Raw genomic sequence first — 18,929 nt, forward strand, 5'->3', positions numbered from 1 at the left:
GGCACTAAGGGAACGTGCATGTAAGAAACAAGATATAACAGAATCTTACTATTGCATTTTCATTATGGCAAACAGCATGTCATGAGAGGTAATCATTGTTTGGGTACAGCCTTTTCTGAACACATTCCATGTAGCTGAATAAATTTCAGACACGGTACTTGTTTACAAAATTATTTACTGTTATGGAAATCTTATGTGTATTTTACAGTGCATAATCAGATAAGTGCAAGTACAAGATGAAAAAATAGAAAACCAGAAAAGGAAATATGTAGCTCTATTTCTTGTAGCTTGGGAAGTAGCAAAGAGTATTTGTTTTAAATCCCATGAAAATGGCATATTTATATTTAGAATTTTCAAGGGAAAATAGTAGTAGATCTATAGTCAGTGGATTACCTGCAGACTTGGAAAAAGAACTACTGAAAGAAGCAACTGAACTTTCAACAAGATAGATTACATAAGAACATGAAGAAAAAATTTCTGACCTACTAGATGAAGTCCTGAAACAATGTATAATTACAGGACAAATTTTTCTTGAGGTGAGAAATTTAATTTTTAATTCTACAAGAATATAAAGATGTTCAAAAGAAACAGTATAAAATAACCATCAAATAATACTGATATAGCAATAGTGTTCATGATAAACAGTATGTAAACCAAAGCAAGAGGAGATACACAAGACAAAAATGAGAAGTAAGAAAAGGGAAGTGAATCAAAGAAAGAATGAGAAGTCAGGGTGCCAAATTTAGTGAAGTAAACAACAGGGCAAGAGGTTACAAAGAAATAAGGAACTAATGGAAGTAGAGAGAAATCCATCTGGGCTGTGTGACTGCTGAAATGAGGATGTACATAAAATGGAAGTGTCACTCCAGTCTTTGTTCAAAAGCCACACTTCAATGTTTGTGCAAATGACACTGGCGGAGGAGGGCAATTTACGTATTATTTGGTCAACATTTGTGCTTATACTTAAGCAATATTCTATTATTTTACTGGTTTTTTGCTTCAAGGCACACATCTGTTATGGATATGGAACCAAAACATTAAATTATAGAATGATATTAGATAGTGATTTATAATATAGTGATTTATGCCTTTAGTCCCACTGAGTTGGAGTAATTTTTACTGCTATTGTGAAAAGTGGTTCAGTTAACCATGCTATCAGAAAGCATTGACTGGGATATTGACTAAGAATGATCATGTTGAGAAAGAGTACATGATCTGTTATGGTAACTCTCAAATCCTTATACATCAACACCTTTCACACCACTCATACATGGTTTTCTCCTTGTGTTTTACACAAGCATGTAATGAATTTCTTTGTTTTCCATTGACAACACAGGATTACAAGAAAACTCAAATGCTATGCCAACCCCCTCCCCCCTTAAAAAAAAGCACTTCAGAAAAAACTGGTGCAAGGGATGTAAATATTCTTTCTGTTTGACTCTTTTGTCATTCTCACTTACAGCCATCAACATCACGTAATAAAAAATATGCTTCTCCAGCTGGGAGATTACACTCTGAATTATTTGAGTACGCAAAAAATACTAAAAAATATTATTTTTATTTAAACGGTCAGGAAACTCTTGCTCACCAGCAAATTCTAGTGTCAGTTTGCGGCATTATACTGCGAAAAGCAAATACAAAATACAATAAATGTTACTTCACATCAAGTCACATAAGCCTGACTCAACCAGTAATTTAATGTTACTTTAGGGTGTGTAGCACTGTCCAACGGCTCTGTGAGATGTGCATTGTTGGAAAAACTTTTATTTGCCATGAGATATGTAACTCTAGTAATCAAGGATTCCAATTTATCACATTATCATTTTCCAAGTTAACTCTTGGTGGAGCCTGTCCACATTTGGAGAAAGGGATCATATTCCCCTTTTTGTCCAACTTTTTGGATACTTAGTCCTGGTGTTGTGAATACAATAAAGTAATAACAGGGGAACAAGAAATCAGTTACAAAAGCAACTCACAAACCTCAGAAGAAGAAATTCCTGTAGAAGGATAAGAATTAAAATGGTATGACATAATTACAAATCATTCCCTCAGATTAAATGTTTTACTCTGGAATAAAATGAACCAAGTGGTGAATGGAGTAGGAGCATTGTCAAATAATGATCCCTTAATTTTAGTTACTACAGTTAAATGCATGATAAGGGGAAAAACAACGATGTATTGTCTTGGAGACTGTGTAACCACATTTTCTTGTACTTTAAATTAAAAAATTTTTAAGGACAAAATCACGTGAGTATTTCACAATACTGTCACTGATTTCAGTGCCAGGCATCATCTTCAGACTAAAGGCACATGTTTCAGGCTGTTTCAGTTGTATTGTTAACTTAACAGAAACTCCTTTCAGTGTCTGTCTTTAGTCTGAAGATGACAACTGGCTGCTTGAAACCAGTTACATCATTGCAAAATCCTCTTGTGATGTTGGTGGGGAAGGGGGATCTGTATTTTGTTGGCATATAATTGTAAAAAAAATAGTTTATTAGCACTGTAAATCAGAATAACTTTCATTGGCTACGTACTTTTTTATTCAGCTGTGTCTTTGTTGATGCCTGTTCAGAACACAATTTTGGAAATGAAGGCTTCATTAAAAAACAAGCTGTCAATGTTTATTTGTTGTATTTTTTATTTTAGTGAAGTCTGTTAGCCACCAGCACAAGCCATAATTTTTCTTTAATTAAATATGGTGAAAGAATTCATGATCTAATTACTGAGACTCAAAAATAAGGTGACTGAACAAAATCAACTCATGTCCTGTAAGTTTCTTACAAAAGAATGGCCTTTATCATTTTGCAGTGGGTATTTTTGCATGAACTACCAAGCAATATTGTTGCATTTGTTTGAGTGAGTTATTATTTGTCTTAAGTACATGTTTGTGATTTGACAATGAGCTCAGAAGAAAGTATACAGTGGGGGCAAAAAAAAAAAAAAAAAACGAGAAAGAAAGCAGAATGAACAAAGAACTAGTGTTCAGAAAGATAGTGCATGTACGGTATGAGGTACCCCTTATGCACACAACAATTGTTTTCACTTTTTATGTTACTTACTGCTAATGGTATTACAGCTGACATACCTCCTTACAGTGTGACAATCATACATTTTAAGATAATGTGTGAAACTGACTATGCATGACTCAGCAACATTGATTTTAAACAACATTTCTCTAAAGTATTTTTTTTTGGGGGGGGGGGGGGCAATTGTAGGCTCGATGCAGTTTTTAAGCCTCTCAAAAAGGTTATTGAACATCATATATCCTTATCCAAGCCAAGAATTCCCATTTATTTGATCCATCATGACCCACATAAAAGATATTCATTTGGAGGAAAAAAAAATTACAAACTGTTTCTGGGAGAGTTTGTCATTAATGTTGGTATACTTTCAATGTACATGGAATGACACCTGTTTGATGTGTGATACATCTGATATTTGCTATTAATGCCTAACATGCAAAAAGAAATTGATCTAAGAAAAACCTTTTCCATTTAAAAAGACTTTTCATGCAAAAATCTTGACATATATTATGTGTATGCAAAGTATGTCTGTCCCTCATATAACAAATAATGCAATATTTTATGCAAAACAGCTATGGTATTATGTTTCATGTACTTTTCACTGTGAAATCACAATGTTCATTTACCATGGGAGAATTACCAAAAGGCAATGGAAGGAAGGGACTTCTTTATTGTTTCAGTATTTGAAAAACAAGCAGTATCAACAAAGTGATTCACTTTTAATTTCAGATGGAAACACTTACTAAACAAAAATTTTTGTCACACTGTGCTTTCCATACTTACTAGTTCTGAAAGTGCTTGACTGATTAATTTATTTTTTTACCATAACTGGCCACATGTTTTCACCTAATGGTCAGATATGCTCCTTAAGAAACAACTCATTTAAATTGTAGGTGACTGGGATAGAGTTATTACTTCTGCTAACTTTCAGCAACTGAAAGCTAGATCAGTCATTGATGTTCATCATGTAGGAAGTTGCTGATTGGAACTTCACACTCCCTGTGAAGAAAAGGACAAATAAAGGGACAAAGAATGCCTGAAGTTGAGGGATTTGGTTATGTAGGAGCGTGGCATACAATGGCACTCTGAAAAAGTGCAGATTTTGCCAGAGTCGCCTTTCAACCACATTCACACAGTGAAGAAACCACATTTTCCCTTTCCTCCTGAGTAAGATGGACAGAATTTGAATTTTTTTGAGTCCAACAACAGTAGTGGAGATGACTGATGGAATCCTCTGGTTTTCTAATGTAATTTTATATTTTTTTGTACCAAATGTTAGTGCCCCTTAAGGGTAATAAAGCATAATTAGTGCAACTATTTTGTAGTTCTTTTCTGACACTAGATTGTGTTTGTGACAAAAATGATCTGTATCAGTGATGACTGTATTTTTCAAAAAACATTATTTGTTATTAGGCTCCAATGTGTGTTTTTATGTGGCTTCAGGTATGTTCAAGAAATAATATAAAATATAAGTGATTCTTCTGAAAATTGTTTACATTTAACAAGAGTGGTTTTAGTAATAACTGCCTCAAATAACTAGGGACACTGTATATTTGAGTAATTCCTGCATACTGAAGTTTACTTAATGTGAAATATGTGTGTATGGTTTAAGTGAAATTTTCTGAGGTGTAGGAACCAATTTACAAAAAAATCTGATGGTTGGTTTTTGGTTATTAGCATTTCATGGATTTTAGGATGACATTCTTAACATGGTTTTATCAGTGCAGTGGTACTTTGACTTTGTGGTAGTAGAGAAAGTTTCTTTAGCTCCATGTCTGCAAGTGCCTTTGGTTAAAGATATAAAATGTTGAAAATTTCAAAAGAGACAGGAATTTATGTGTGCCCCATTGATCCAACATGTGAAAAATCTGATGGATAATAAAATTTACCTTCAAACACAAGGTGCTTGACAACTCCTTCAACACATAGAAGAATTACTGAATGTGTAATAATCACTGTGAGTAATAATAATAATAATAATAATAGTATTGAATGTAAAAGATAAGCACATAAATGATAAGTAAGTTGCCAAATTTTTCATTGAGAAAGTGTGTTGTTATTGAAAATTGACTCATCCTGCTATAGTAGAGAGAGATCGGAATTATAGTCAATGGAACAAGGAGATAACTATAACTGTTGATGGAACTTTTCTTTGCAGTAGTGCAGCTGCAACATATTATTTGTAGGAATAACCTGCTAAAATGATTTTTTCTTTTTTTTAGTATACTGCTGAAAATATTAGGTTGTAGACTGCATTGGTACTTTAGTTTACAGTTCTTCCCACCATAGTGGCTTTTTAGACAGTAAATATGTACAGCATTTTCTCTGCATGCACAAATTTCTATCAGAGATTAGTGACAGAGGAAAAACATTCTGGAACCAACCAGGATCTGCACAAGGGCTACATATGACATACAAAATAATACAGTTACAGTGTACTAGTTCATAGAATGTTTATTTCTTATTATCATGTTTACTTCCATTTCTTAGTTTACCATTTTCAAGTTTGTGTTATCTATGTGTTTGAATGGAAGAGAAATTTGGTGAGTAAAATCTAATCTGTATAGGCAAACTGTATTGATAGAAAATAAATATAAAAGGTGTATGAAGCAAAGTCTTGGTTCACTTGCCTTCGTGTAATGATTATGTAGAGAAGTGAGTGCACATTGCAGTAACTACATACACAGTACTATTAACTCATTCACGTCTTATGTAATGATATAAAGATCTTTTAGCTTGAAGTTCTTAAAATATTGAGTTTAAAATACATTTCTTATGAAAAGATGCATAATTTAGAGTTTTAGCCTTTATTCTTCAAAATAAAAAAGGTTATTTATATATAAAAATATTAGTTGTTAGTGTGGTCTGAATTGTCTTGTCATTATTACAGCATTTCTACACACACAGTCATACATGACAGCACATACTACATTGCACCTGTTACATGATTTATGTTCCATACCGCATTTGTGGTTTAAATTTTCCACAGTTTTAAAACAATTTAAGGGGTTTTTAATGTTTCACATGTTGGAAAATTTGGGAATAAAATGCCACCATGAAATGATGCATTATCAAAGCGTTTAAAGCATTTCTGCATTAAGTTATAAACTGAGTGCAATAAAAAAATAATCTTTCTTCAAACTTCATTAGCGTAATGTTTAAATGTTCCATACCAACATATTGCATAATTTTCTTGTATAAACACCCTGCACAAACCACAATGCAAACTCACAAAAGCTCAGCAGCAATAAACCCTACAGATTTCAATTGACGGTTTCAAGGACACCTTTCAGATGGCAACCCGGCATTTGGTGGTCGCCATATGGCTAGGCTACCACTAAACGTCCACTTCATGGCATACTTCCATGTAATCTGGATCATGCATGATGTCCTTGATCATATCCTTCAAAATGGTGTAACGTGGAAATATAGGATACACCTTTGAATTCATATACTCAGACTGCAACAGAAAGAAGAAAATACTTGATAAATATTGGTGATGATTTTAACTTCATTGGCATGCAATTGCTTTCTTACTGTTGGTTAAAAGTGCTGATTAATAACTGCAGAATAATGTATAAAATGCAAAACTGATTGTCCAAAATACATGCAGCAATTCCAGCAACTTATAATTGGGTTATACACCCTGTAGGCAAAGTAAAATTGTTTCATGTTTCAACACAGTGCACATTCAGTTTTAGAAAATAATGCTAATTACAAGAAATAATACACAGTGAACAGGATATAATGCAGAGCAACAGCTTTCTGAAATTTTTATGTATATGATATACTGTTCTAATATACAGTGTAGTATAAGCTTTTCTGAACTACATAGATGGGGGTTATGTTATCAAAACACTGTTCATTCCTGTAATCCTCCTGGCCTCAGTCTCTGCTAACCCCATGCCCCACACCCTCTCCCACCATGCCCCTTCACTTGTCCTGCACCGAGAAAAGCAGTTGGTTGTTCCTGTGGTCACCACTCCGAAGACTGGTTTGACACACTTCTCTGGCTAGTCTACCTTATGCATGCCTCTTCGCTTCTGCATACATACCACAGCCTACATCCATTTGAATCTGTTTTGGAGCACTAGCTCTGTTAAAGAGAGATGTGAAGAAAAAAGATTGTTGCCTCTTTGAATGAATCTCACCAAGATTTCACACGGAGTGATTGAGAGAAGACAAGAAAAACCTAAATCAGTATGTCTGGACAAGGATTTTAACCTCACACTCTCTGAAGAATTGCTACAGTCCCTGTCTCTTCTTGCCATATATGATCTAAACAAAATTGAGTTATCAAATCTTGCTGAATGAGACTATTACTGAGCATGTCATGCCACGTACATTGAAAGTATACCAACATTAATGACACAATGACGCAATATGAAGAAAACAGCGGCTCAGTCCCATAGAATGCTCTCAAGTACATATGGTAAGGACACTATTAGTGAAAAAACGTGACATAAGTGGTTTCGATGTTTCAAGAACAGTGATTTTAATGTTGTAGACCGGCATAGTGGTGGAAGAGAGAATGTTTTCAAAGATGCAGAATTTGAGACATTACTGAGTGAAGACTCACATTATACTCAAGAAGACTTGGCACAATTAGTGGGAGTGACACAGAAAGCCATTTAAAAACGTCTCAAGGCTATGGACATGATTCAGAAAGAAGGAACTTGGGCCCCATGTGAGCTGAAACCAAGAGACAGTGAACAGTATTTGTGTGTTTGTGAACAGTTGCTTCAGCGGCAAAAACGGAAGGGATTTCTGCATCGAGTTGTGACTGGAGATGAAAGATGGATTCATTATGATAACCCTAAATGCAAAAAACCATGGGGATATCCTGGCTATGTTTCCACGTCGATGGCCAAACCGAATATTCACAGCTCCAAGATCATGCTCTGCATTTGGTGGGACCGGCTCGGTGTTGTGTACTATGAGGTGTTAAAACCAAGTGAAACAATCACAGGTGCTCATTATCGAATGCAATTAATGCATTTGAGCAGAGCATTAAAAGACAAATGGCCGCAATACAGCGAGAGGCATGATAAAGTGATTTTGCAGCATGACAACGCTCAACCCCACATTGCAAAAGAGGTCAAAACGTACTTGGAAACATTAAAATGGGAAGTCCTACCCCTCCCAACGTATTCTCCAGACATTGCTCCCTCTGACTGTCACCTGTTTAGATCAATGGCGCATGACCTGGCTGACCAGCACTTTCGATCTCGTGAAGAAGTCACAAATTGGATCGATTCGTGGATCGCTTCAAAAGATGAACAATTTTTTCGACACAGGATTCGTACACTGCCAGAAAGATGGGAGAAAGTAGTAAGCAGCGATGGAAAATACTTTGAATGATACATGTGTAACCAATTTGTTTCATTAAAGCCTCAAATGCTGGGGGGAAAATGACAGAAGCAAAGTTGTACACCTTTTAAAGCAATGATGACATAAACTTAAACAGAAAACTATAGAACCTGAGTTTTAAATTAATTGACAGTATTGTAGTATATGCAGGTCTGGTCCCTTGCATATTCAGCCACCACACTCACGGCTGTACTCTGCGGGTCAGGCACGGTTTCTGCTTTGTCACAGGTTGTTGTCTGGTAACGGAAGATTCACTGGGTAGTTTAGTGCCAAGTCTCAAAGCTGCCACAGCATCTGTGGGGGTGCAAGACACACTGATACATGGCATACAGGCCACGGTAATCAGCACTGCAGTCACAGGCACCTATTTGCATTCGCGCAGTCACGTGTCCGCGTGACACTGTGCCTGTATTCCTCTGCAATGGTTACTTAGGTCACTGGTCAGTCCCTTGACAGCCACTTCTGCTCAGGGCTCCAGACTGACCATCAACCACCTTGAGTCTACATTTTGAACCACAACGCTTTCTGTCACTGCTACTCAACAGACAGCACTGTCTCAAGCTTGCACCAGGATCGTCAGCTCCTGGGTGCCCATCAGTTACTCCCGTGCCTCGACCTAGGAGTTAATAGCCTCATCAGATCATTCACAGTACCTCTCAGCTAACTTCTGACAATCGTGGGCCTCGCAATAGTAAGCACCTGATACATATCACTTCATCACGATGAGCTTTTCCTTTGTAATCAAGTGTGGACTGTTGAGGTTAATAAACAGAGATCCGTTATTGCTATGTGCAAATTCAATCTCCACTAGTCAAACCACCTGGCTAAGGTTACTTCAGTAGCTATCAGGATAATGGTTTTGTGATACAGTGCTCTTCCCTTGACTGCCATACAATACAATAGTGATGATGCTGTTGCTCTCAGGTGTGACACTCATAGTTTGTGTGGATACTCAGTACAGTGCCTGATCAAGATTCACCCTCTCCAGCACCTGCTCAAGTCTGTATTTTGCCTAGATGGTGCAGACATCATTGACCCTCATCCCTAGGGTGGTAGTGTCCAGACAGGACAGGGAAGGCTGCTTCTTCACTAGTGTTTCAGTGTTCCATGGTGGGCTGTCATTTGTTTATTATTGAGCAGGGTTTAATATTTTCTCAATTGATCATGTGTTTCTCATACTAACACATCTTTGCTTGTACAGTGATTTGGTGTGATAGGGCAGCATATTCTTGTTTATTGCACTGTGACAGTCTGCATTCAAGTCCTACTAAGGTACAAGTGTGTCCATCCATGTTCTGGACATGGTCTGTTCAATTCTTTGTTTCTGTGACTATGTTCAATTGCATGGATGTCTAGATTTTTGTAGGCATTTGTTGGCAGTTAGTGTTCCCATTTTCTCAATAGATGCAAGTTCTTATCAATGTTCTCTTTTCAGTGTAGTTCAGATGCTCCATCCACATGTTGTCCAGAATGTATTCTCTTGCATGATGTTGGTCTGCAATGTTTTCAGTAGTCCCTTGGTGTATTTCTTTTCTTTCTATGTACCATGTCTTCAGAGATATTGTTGCTTCAGGCAACAATAGCTGGATATGCTGTTGGAACATCCCTCTACTCACTCTGGTTCTAGAGTTTTTCTCATGGTGTTTGATTGGATGTGATCAACACCAGTGTTTGTCAGAGTGTCCAGGATATACACTCCTGGAAATGGAAAAAAGAACACATTGACACCGGTGTGTCAGACCCACCATACTTGCTCCGGACACTGCGAGAGGGCTGTACAAGCAATGATCACACGCACGGCACAGCGGACACACCAGGAACCGCGATGTTGTCCGTCGAATGGCGCTAGCTGCGCAGCATTTGTGCACTGCCGCCGTCAGTGTCAGCCAGTTTGCCATGACATACGGAGCTCCATTGCAGTCTTTAACACTGGTAGCATGCCGCGACAGCGTGGACGTGAACTGTATGTGCAGTTGACGGACTTTGAGCGAGGGCGTATAGTGGGCATGCGGGAGGCCGGGCGGACGTACCGCCGAATTGCTCAACACGTGGGGCGTGAGGTCTCCACAGTACATCGATGTTGTCGCCAGTGGTCGGCGGAAGGTGCACGTGCCCGTCGACCTGGGACCGGACCGCAGCGACGCACGGATGCACGCCAAGACCGTAGGATCCTACGCAGTGCCGTAAGGGACCGCACCGCCACTTCCCAGCAAATTAGGGACACTGTTGCTCCTGGGGTATCGGCGAGGACCATTCGCAACCGTCTCCATGAAGCTGGGCTACGGTCCCGCACACCGTTAGGCCGTCTTCCGCTCACGCCCCAACATCGTGCAGCCCGCCTCCAGTGGTGTCGCGACAGGCGTGAATGGAGGGACGAATGGAGACGTGTCGTCTTCAGCGATGAGAGTCGCTTCTGCCTTGGTGCCAATGATGGTCGTATGCGTGTTTGGCGCCGTGCAGGTGAGCGCCACAATCAGGACTGCATATGACCGAGGCACACAGGGCCAACACCCGGCATCATGGTGTGGGGAGCGATCTCCTACACTGGCCGTACACCACTGGTGATCGTCGAGGGGACACTGAATAGTGCACGGTACATCCAAACCGTCATCGAACCCATCGTTCTACCATTCCTAGACCGGCAAGGGAACTTGCTGTTCCAACAGGACAATGCACGTCCGCATGTATCCCGTGCCACCCAACATGCTCTAGAAGGTGTAAGTCAACTACCCTGGCCAGCAAGATCTCCGGATCTGTCCCCCATTGAGCATGTTTGGGACTGGATGAAGCGTCGTCTCACGCGGTCTGCACGTCCAGTACGAACGCTGGTCCAACTGAGGCGCCAGGTGGAAATGGCATGGCAAGTCGTTCCACAGGACTACATCCAGCATCTCTACGATTGTCCCCATGGGAGAATAGCAGCCTGCATTGCTGCGAAAGGTGGATATACACTGTACTAGTGCCGACATTGTGCACGCTCTGTTGCCTGTGTCTATGTGCCTGTGGTTCTGTCAGTGTGATCATGTGATGTATCTGACCCCAGGAATGTGTCAATAAAGTTTCCCCTTCCTGGGACAATGAATTCACGGTGTTCTTATTTCAATTTCCAGGAGTGTATATGTGACAAGCTGGGCCACCTCCTGTCACGTTTGTTTGCAATGTTGTCATGGTGTACAGCACTCCACCGTTGTTCCCTGTGTTCTCTGACATAAGTCCCTCTGGTGTGGGCCCAGCCTTTGTGGTTGATGGTATCAGACACCGCACCTCTCATCACTGACCTTGTCACGGCCAGCCCTCCTGCTCTCAGCAGCCCTTCTGTTATCACCAGCCCTGCCAGTGCCAAAGCCTGCTCCCTTGCTTGCCCTGTCACAACCCACCCTCAAGTCATCAATGGCCCGACAGCTGCTGGCCCTCTTCATACGTTTCCTGACTGCTGACACTGTCACCACTGTCACCTCCACGGCTGTTGCGGCAGCCGGCCCAGTTGTTCCTGCTGGCACTACTACCCCTGCCACCTCCGCAGCCATTCCATTGGCTGGCCAAATCATCCCTACTGGCACTTTCACACTTGGCGTTGGCCCTGTCCTCTTGATGCCATTCCCAACCATTGCTGCTGCCACCCACATCACATCTTTCACAGCCATCCTGTTGCTGGTCCTCCCATCTCTGTTCGTACTTCAGATGCCGTAGTGTGTTTTTATGGGCCTTGGGTCATGACTTCTTGGAAACTCCAACCCCTGTCCTACCTATGCCCTGCCTTCCCCTTCACTACCTATGGGTGGATAGTGACCGTTCCCCTATGCAGACACAGGGTGCTTGTTTTGTTGGGATCATTTTTTTTACATTCATTGCCTGATCCCCCATGGTTCTCATCAGACATCTGGTCTAGCTTTACATTAATTTCTGAGCTCTCAATATTTCTTTCCAGTAACTATGCCTTTTCTTCACTCCCTTTTATTTTACTGTACCTTTTATTTTCCAACCTGTCCACTTCCCTCTTCTCTTGCTACCATGTACAATATATTCAGTTTTCTGCTCTTGGTGATTCTTGCATGATTTATTTCTGTAATCTGTCTTGCTTATTACTCTACCTTTCACCCATAAGTTCTCAGGTTTCCAAATCTCATCTGGTGCAGGCACTAACAATCAGTTTTTCCTTCTCATCCCATTTGGTAAGCCTCCCCTGATCCAGGATTCTGGACAACTTTTCCATAACTTTCTCCATTTCCTAAACCTCGCCAGCCCTTTACCTTCATCCCTCTTCCTTTCTCTTCAGTCCATCCACCAGAAGAAGGAGCCACTGGCTTGTACATTTACATACCTTTTATATGCGTTTTCTCCTGCCGCTGTTTGGTGAAAGATTATTTACCTATCCAATTATGTTATATTTTCAAACATGGATTATTTTCATTGAAATACATTTGAGGATATTTATGACAATGCTATTGACTGCAGTACCTTAACATAGTTTAAGCAATCATACAATTGCAGGAAGGTAGTTTTATGGGCTCGGGGGGAGGAGGGCAGGGGGGGGGGGGGGGGGGATGACAGGAAGGAGTGCAGCTCAGCTTTGGCAGTTTCGCCAAGGGTATAGGATTACCTCAGTACCTCTCTGTATACAGCACTTATGTTCCCTATCATATGCATTTATTTGCATGTGTTCCTTTCCCTCTTCACATTTTCTCAATCCACCTGAAGGTGGCCACTCATTCATACCTATTGAGGTGTTGGAGACTGTGTCACTCTTAACATGAGAACTATAATCAGTTTTGTATTAGGAATTTATAAAGTGAAAAAAAGGTTTTTATTTATTTATTTTGCACAGTAATAACATTTAAAGATCTTGTACATGATAATATGCAGAATGAATCTTTCACTCTGCTGTAGAATGTGCACTTCTTAAAACTTCATAGCAGATTAAAAGTATGTTCTAGACTGAGACTAGAACCTGGAAGGTTGCCTTTTGCAGACTATTCTCTTACTGGCTGAGATATCCGAGCATCACTCACAACCCACCCTCACGGCTTCATTCCCTCCAGTAGGTACCTCCCTCCTACCTTCCAAAGTCCACAGAAGGTCTTCTATATCCCTTGCTGGGATAGCAACCCTAGAAGAAAAAGTACTGTGGATAAATGGTTTAACCACAGGCTAGGGCAATATTCAGAATGAATATTTCACTCTATGGTGCAGTGAGCACTTTTAATGTTTTGAAACTTTTTAAAGTGTGTTGGAAATAATCCCCTACACTGTGGCTAACCCATTTCTCTATGATATATTTTCTTCCAGTACTGCTATTCCAGCAAGATATACAGGAGAGCTTCTACAAACTTTTGGAGGCAGTAGAAGTAATGGTTGAAAGAATAAGTCAGTTAAAAGTACAATTTATATAAGTAAATAACTTCTTAAACATAAAATTATGGAAGCTAAGTTTTAAATTATTTGACAGTAATATAATATGTGCAGGGCTGAGCCCCTGCATAGTCAGCCACCACACTCATGGATGTACTCCGCAGGTCAGGCCAGGCTTCTGCTTTATCACAAGAGGTTGTTTGTCAACAGAGGATTCACTGGTGGTTTACTGCCAAGCCTACTGCAGCCTCCACAGCATCTGGGGCCGATATGTGGCAAGCAGGTCACAGTAATCAGTGCTGCAATTGCTGGCACCAATTTGCATTCATGTGGTTATGTGTTTGTGTGGAAGTATAGTTGTGAGAGTACCGTATTTACTCGAATCGAAGCCGCACTTTTTTTCCGGTTTTTGTAATCTAAAAAGCCGCCTGCGGCTTAGAATCGAGTGCAAAGCAAGTGGAAGTTCTGAAAAATGTTGGTAGGTGCCGCCACAACTAACTTCTGCCGTCGAATATATGTAGCGCTACACAGGCATGCTTTGTAGGCACAAAGATATATACTGGTGCCAAAACCTCCGCGTCAGTAAATAAATTAAAAAAAAGGGTGGAAGACGAGTTTTTTTTTTCTCCGCCCCGTTTTGACCACTGCATTTTCATACATTATCCAACGAAGTAAATACAAATTCTGTATTGTTCGTCTTCGAATGTAGCAGAATTTCAATGTACTACGAAAATCCGACATGCCAGACTGTTTGGGATGTTTGTCAATATGGCCAACTCTACTTTCTGAATTTTTTCCTACCTGTGAGAAGAGATGGTTGCTAATAGGAACCTGATGAAATGTGAATCACATGCAGTATTCTCTTCACCATAAGAATAATACGAATATCAACATTTTGTCATGTATTCTTTCGTGTTTGCTGCTATCTCATTTAAATCCTGCCTGCCTAATAAACTACGAAACTAGAGTGAGACAACAGCAAACGCGGAAGAATATACGTATTGTGTCATGTTTATATTCGTATTATTCTTATGCCTAATAGTGATACAGTCAGAAATGAAGCACGGCAACTGACTAGATTTTTAATTCTAAGATGACTCTAATTTCTGTGCAGAATTTGATGTACTAAAGAAGCGGCCGCAAAGATTTTCAAACGGAGAAACATTTTCGCCTAACTCTCGTTCAGAACATGTTCTATCATACGCAGTCTATTATTTGGTTCTTGTTGATCATTATCAAAGAAAGCAGCAGTGTAAGTAACAACAAATAGCAGTCTCTTGCCATTGTTTCGCTAATGAGACGATTACTCTCTTTTTTTTTAATTGTAAGCGGCGGTAGCGCGCACAAAAGCAAGCCATGCCGCGAGCGGTGACAGGCCGTAAACACGCACTATCAGAATGCGACAAACAATGCGTGACACAGTACAGTAATGCATTTTCAGCTTAGAGTGACGCAAACACCTATAACAAAGAAAATAGCATTTATCAGATCAAAGCAAAATAAGCAATCGATTCAAACCAGACGAAGCACGTGAAAAAGGAAGGGTACCCGTATAAATACGGACGGAGCACCTGATGCATAGCAATGGCTACCATGTAAAGCTTAACTGCTAAGCTTACGACTCGAACCAAACTACTGTAGCTGTATCGTCATTCATTCGACCTAAATTGTGTCTCATATTACAATGGACCAACTTTGTTTCGATTTGGAGGTGCGGTCTATATCTTTACTCTCCCCTTGAATTTCGAGTCTCAAATTTCCGGTGCGGCTTAGATTCGGGAATTTTTTTTTTCCTTTATTTCGAGTCTCATTTTTCAGGTGCGGCTTAGATTCGAGTGCGGCTTAGATTCGAGTAAATACGGTAGATTGTGGGCCATACCTGGATAGCTAAATTGGTAAGGGGTTTGCCTGAGAAAGGTAACATTCCAGGTGCCTGAAAATGCTATAAATGCAAAAACTGCCTGTCACAGCTAAGACTTAATATATTTTTTGAGGCTACTTTCATATTATGATCTGTTTTTAAAGTTCTGGCAATAACAAGAATGAGGAAAGGCAACTGTGTAGTTGATTCATGTGCAGCATACAGACATACATAACAGCATGAAGACATTACTAGCTTGTCAGCTACTGTTGTTTTCCTTATTTAAACAAGCGCACGCACACACACACGCGCACGCACACACACACACACACACACACACACACACACACACACACACACACACACACACACACACACACACACACAATGATCAGCTTAAATGACCACGAGTGACAACATGTGTGTGTAGTTATGTACGTGAATGTGTCTAATTGACATAGGAAAAGAGGAACAACTTAAATACTAGCAACTTTTCTATGATATTTAATTTGCATTTGCATCATGTACCATTCAACTACAAATCAATACCTGCCATTGCTCTTTTTATTGTCCCTGTTCTGGAATTTCTGTTACAGTAATATGACGATCACGAAACAATGGAAAATCCTGGTAGGAACATCAGCAGCAAAAAGAAAAGATAGACTGCTACTTATTGTAAAGATGGCATGTTAAGTTGCAGACAGGCACAACTAAAAGACACTTACATATTAGCTTTTGGCCCTAGCCTTCATCAGAAAAAGAAAACACAAATGCACATTCATTAACAAAAGCAAGCACACCTCACGCACGAATGACTGCCATCTTTGGTGGCTTGCACCAGGATGCATATTTGTGTGAATGATTGTGGGTGTGTTTTCTTTTTCTGACAAAGGCTGTAGCCAAAAGATAATATGTAAGTGCCTTTTGGTTGTACGCATCTTTAATTTAATGTGTCATCTTTACGGAAAATAGCAATGGATCTTTTCCTTACATTCTATGATTATCATGAATATGATGTAAGTGCGAAGTTGTTATGCTTATGCGTTTATAATAAATCAGAATTTTTTGTTCTGTTTTGAAAAAGTGGAATTGAAATGTAATGAATTATCCAGAAGCAGCAAGTACCTTGAGTTCCCTTATAAGATTCCTGAGACCAGAATACTTCTTGAGCAGACGGTATAAATCATTGGTCATCTGAGTGTTTTCTGACTCAATCTGCAAAGTTGTCATATCTGGGAAAGAGAAAACATTGCAAATTATTAGAATAAAATTGGCATGCTACAACAGTAGTTACACTAAATGATTAAAATAATAAGGCTTATCAAGGCCAATACAAAATGTAAGTAAATTAAGTAAAAAAAGTAAAAATGCAGGGAGGAGTCAAACAGTTCTGTGAATTACTATTTCTAAGATTAATTCATCATCTTCATTCCTAATAAATCAATTCTGTCTCTAAAAACTATTTTGGTAGATACTGTTTTCATCATCATTATCATGATCATCATCACCACCACCATCAATCAAAAGATCTTCCTTTTGCCTAGTGTCAATTTATACTTCAGAGACAACATTTTAGCATGCTCTTTCTATTTGCTTCGGTGTGTCACTATTTTTCCATTCATATAAAATATATTTAGTTCTTCTCTGATATGTCCATTTCTCTTCCAATCAGTTAGCCTATAACCAGTTACTGCTCTCAGAAATCGCATCTCTGCACTTCTGTCCATTTTATCCATCATGTAGCAAGTACAGTGTCCAGTATTCACATCCATACAACATTTTTTTCTCCTGGAATGAGATTTTCACTCTGCAGCGGAGTGTGCGCTGATATGAAACTTCCTGGCAGATTAAAACTGTGTGCCCGACCGAGACTCGAACTCGGGACCTTTGCTTTTCGCGGGCAAGTGCTCTACCAACTGAGCTACCGAAGCACGACTCACGTCCGGTACTCACAGCTTTACTTCTGCCAGTACCTCGTCTCCTACCTTCCAAACTTTACAGAAGCTCTCCTGCGAACCTTGCAGAACTAGCACTCCTGAAAGAAAGGATATTGCGGAGACATGGCTTAGCCACAGCCTGGGGGATGTTTCCAGAATGAGATTTTCACTCTGCAGTGGAGTGTGCGCTGGTATGAAACTTCTTTTTTCTCCTGTCATTGCTTTATATAGTTCAAGCAGTGTATTCTCTTCTGCAGCTGTATGCCACATAGAAAATGGGACAGGAATTTCTGTAGCTTTGTACTCATATCGTCATTTTGATATGTTAGTAATGTCACACCCAATCAAAGAAATTTGTTAATTTGCTCTGTTGGTTCATTGTTAAAATCTGTTTAGATGCTAAGTAGTTCACGTTCTCAAAATGCCATAACTATGTTTTTGATGCAGAGGTATTTAAGTTACGCTCATTTGCTACTTTCACAAGCAGGTGCATTCTGTATTGTAGATCACCCTCATGATCTTTGCCTTGTGTTTATGGAATCATCAATATATCAATTAAAGAGAGTATGTGACAGGTACATCCTTGTCTAATGCAATATAACAAAATACAGTCCATGGTTAATTTCAAATTGTGTCAGTCTGTTTAAAATTTTAATATGTGTGCTTTATAGATATTTCACATTACACTCATCAGAGACTAAAGAACACCCTTACCAACTATGTCTTGGAATAATTTGATTTTGTTTACCCTGTAAAATGCTTTTTCAAAGCCACTAGAAGCAGTGTTATTTTATTTAATGCTTAATGTTTTCTTATGAAGTGTAGCTGGTGAAAAAACAATATGTGCACAATCTGCCTTTATGGAAACCATTCTGCGCATAGTTGTAATTACTTCTGCTACTACAACTCTTGTTTGATTATCTTCTTGTGTAGTGTATATGCTATGTGCAAAAATCTTATATCCCTTTAACATGTGGCGGATGCCTTCTGCAACCCGCCAGAGGATCCCCCCCCCCCCTTCCAACACTTCCGCCACTTTGACCTGTTCTCTCAATTTACTACAAACATATGCTACATCAAAGGCATGGAGAACATGCCCACCCACTGATTTCCTCTCGCAGATCAATGCCGTTTCACAAATCATCGATTTATCCGACCTCGCCGCACTACAGGCTTCAGACGAAGACACTCAGGGTCTGGTCATGGACCCGCAGGCTTCACTCATGTTTACCGAGGCTAAGTTCCCTGGCATTTCAGACGAAGTGTGGTGTGAGTCTTCTATGGGCATTCTGTGGTCTTTGCTCCTGCCCATGCTGCGCCAACAGGTTTGCATAATCTCGCCCACCCCAGCATCCCAGCTACCACTCGCCTCGTAACCGAGCATTTTGT

The 18,929-nt window shown here is 39.7% G+C and overlaps 1 protein-coding gene across 1 annotated transcript in view; it reads right to left on the bottom strand.

Moving 5' to 3' along the window:
* Positions 1-6,360: 6,360 nt before the first annotated feature.
* The window catches only part of LOC126135429 (uncharacterized), a 186,417-nt gene continuing 173,848 nt past the window's right edge, over positions 6,361-18,929 (bottom strand). Inside the window, exons 4-5 of the mRNA XM_049915200.1 lie at positions 16,729-16,835; positions 6,361-6,483 (exon numbers count right to left, since the gene is read on the bottom strand). Coding sequence (XP_049771157.1) covers positions 6,361-6,483; positions 16,729-16,835 — 230 coding nt within the window. The remainder of the gene's footprint in view (positions 6,484-16,728; positions 16,836-18,929) is intronic.

Source organism: Schistocerca cancellata, chromosome 1 (assembly GCF_023864275.1).
Source record: "Schistocerca cancellata isolate TAMUIC-IGC-003103 chromosome 1, iqSchCanc2.1, whole genome shotgun sequence".
NCBI classification, from domain to species: Eukaryota; Metazoa; Arthropoda; class Insecta; order Orthoptera; family Acrididae; genus Schistocerca; species Schistocerca cancellata.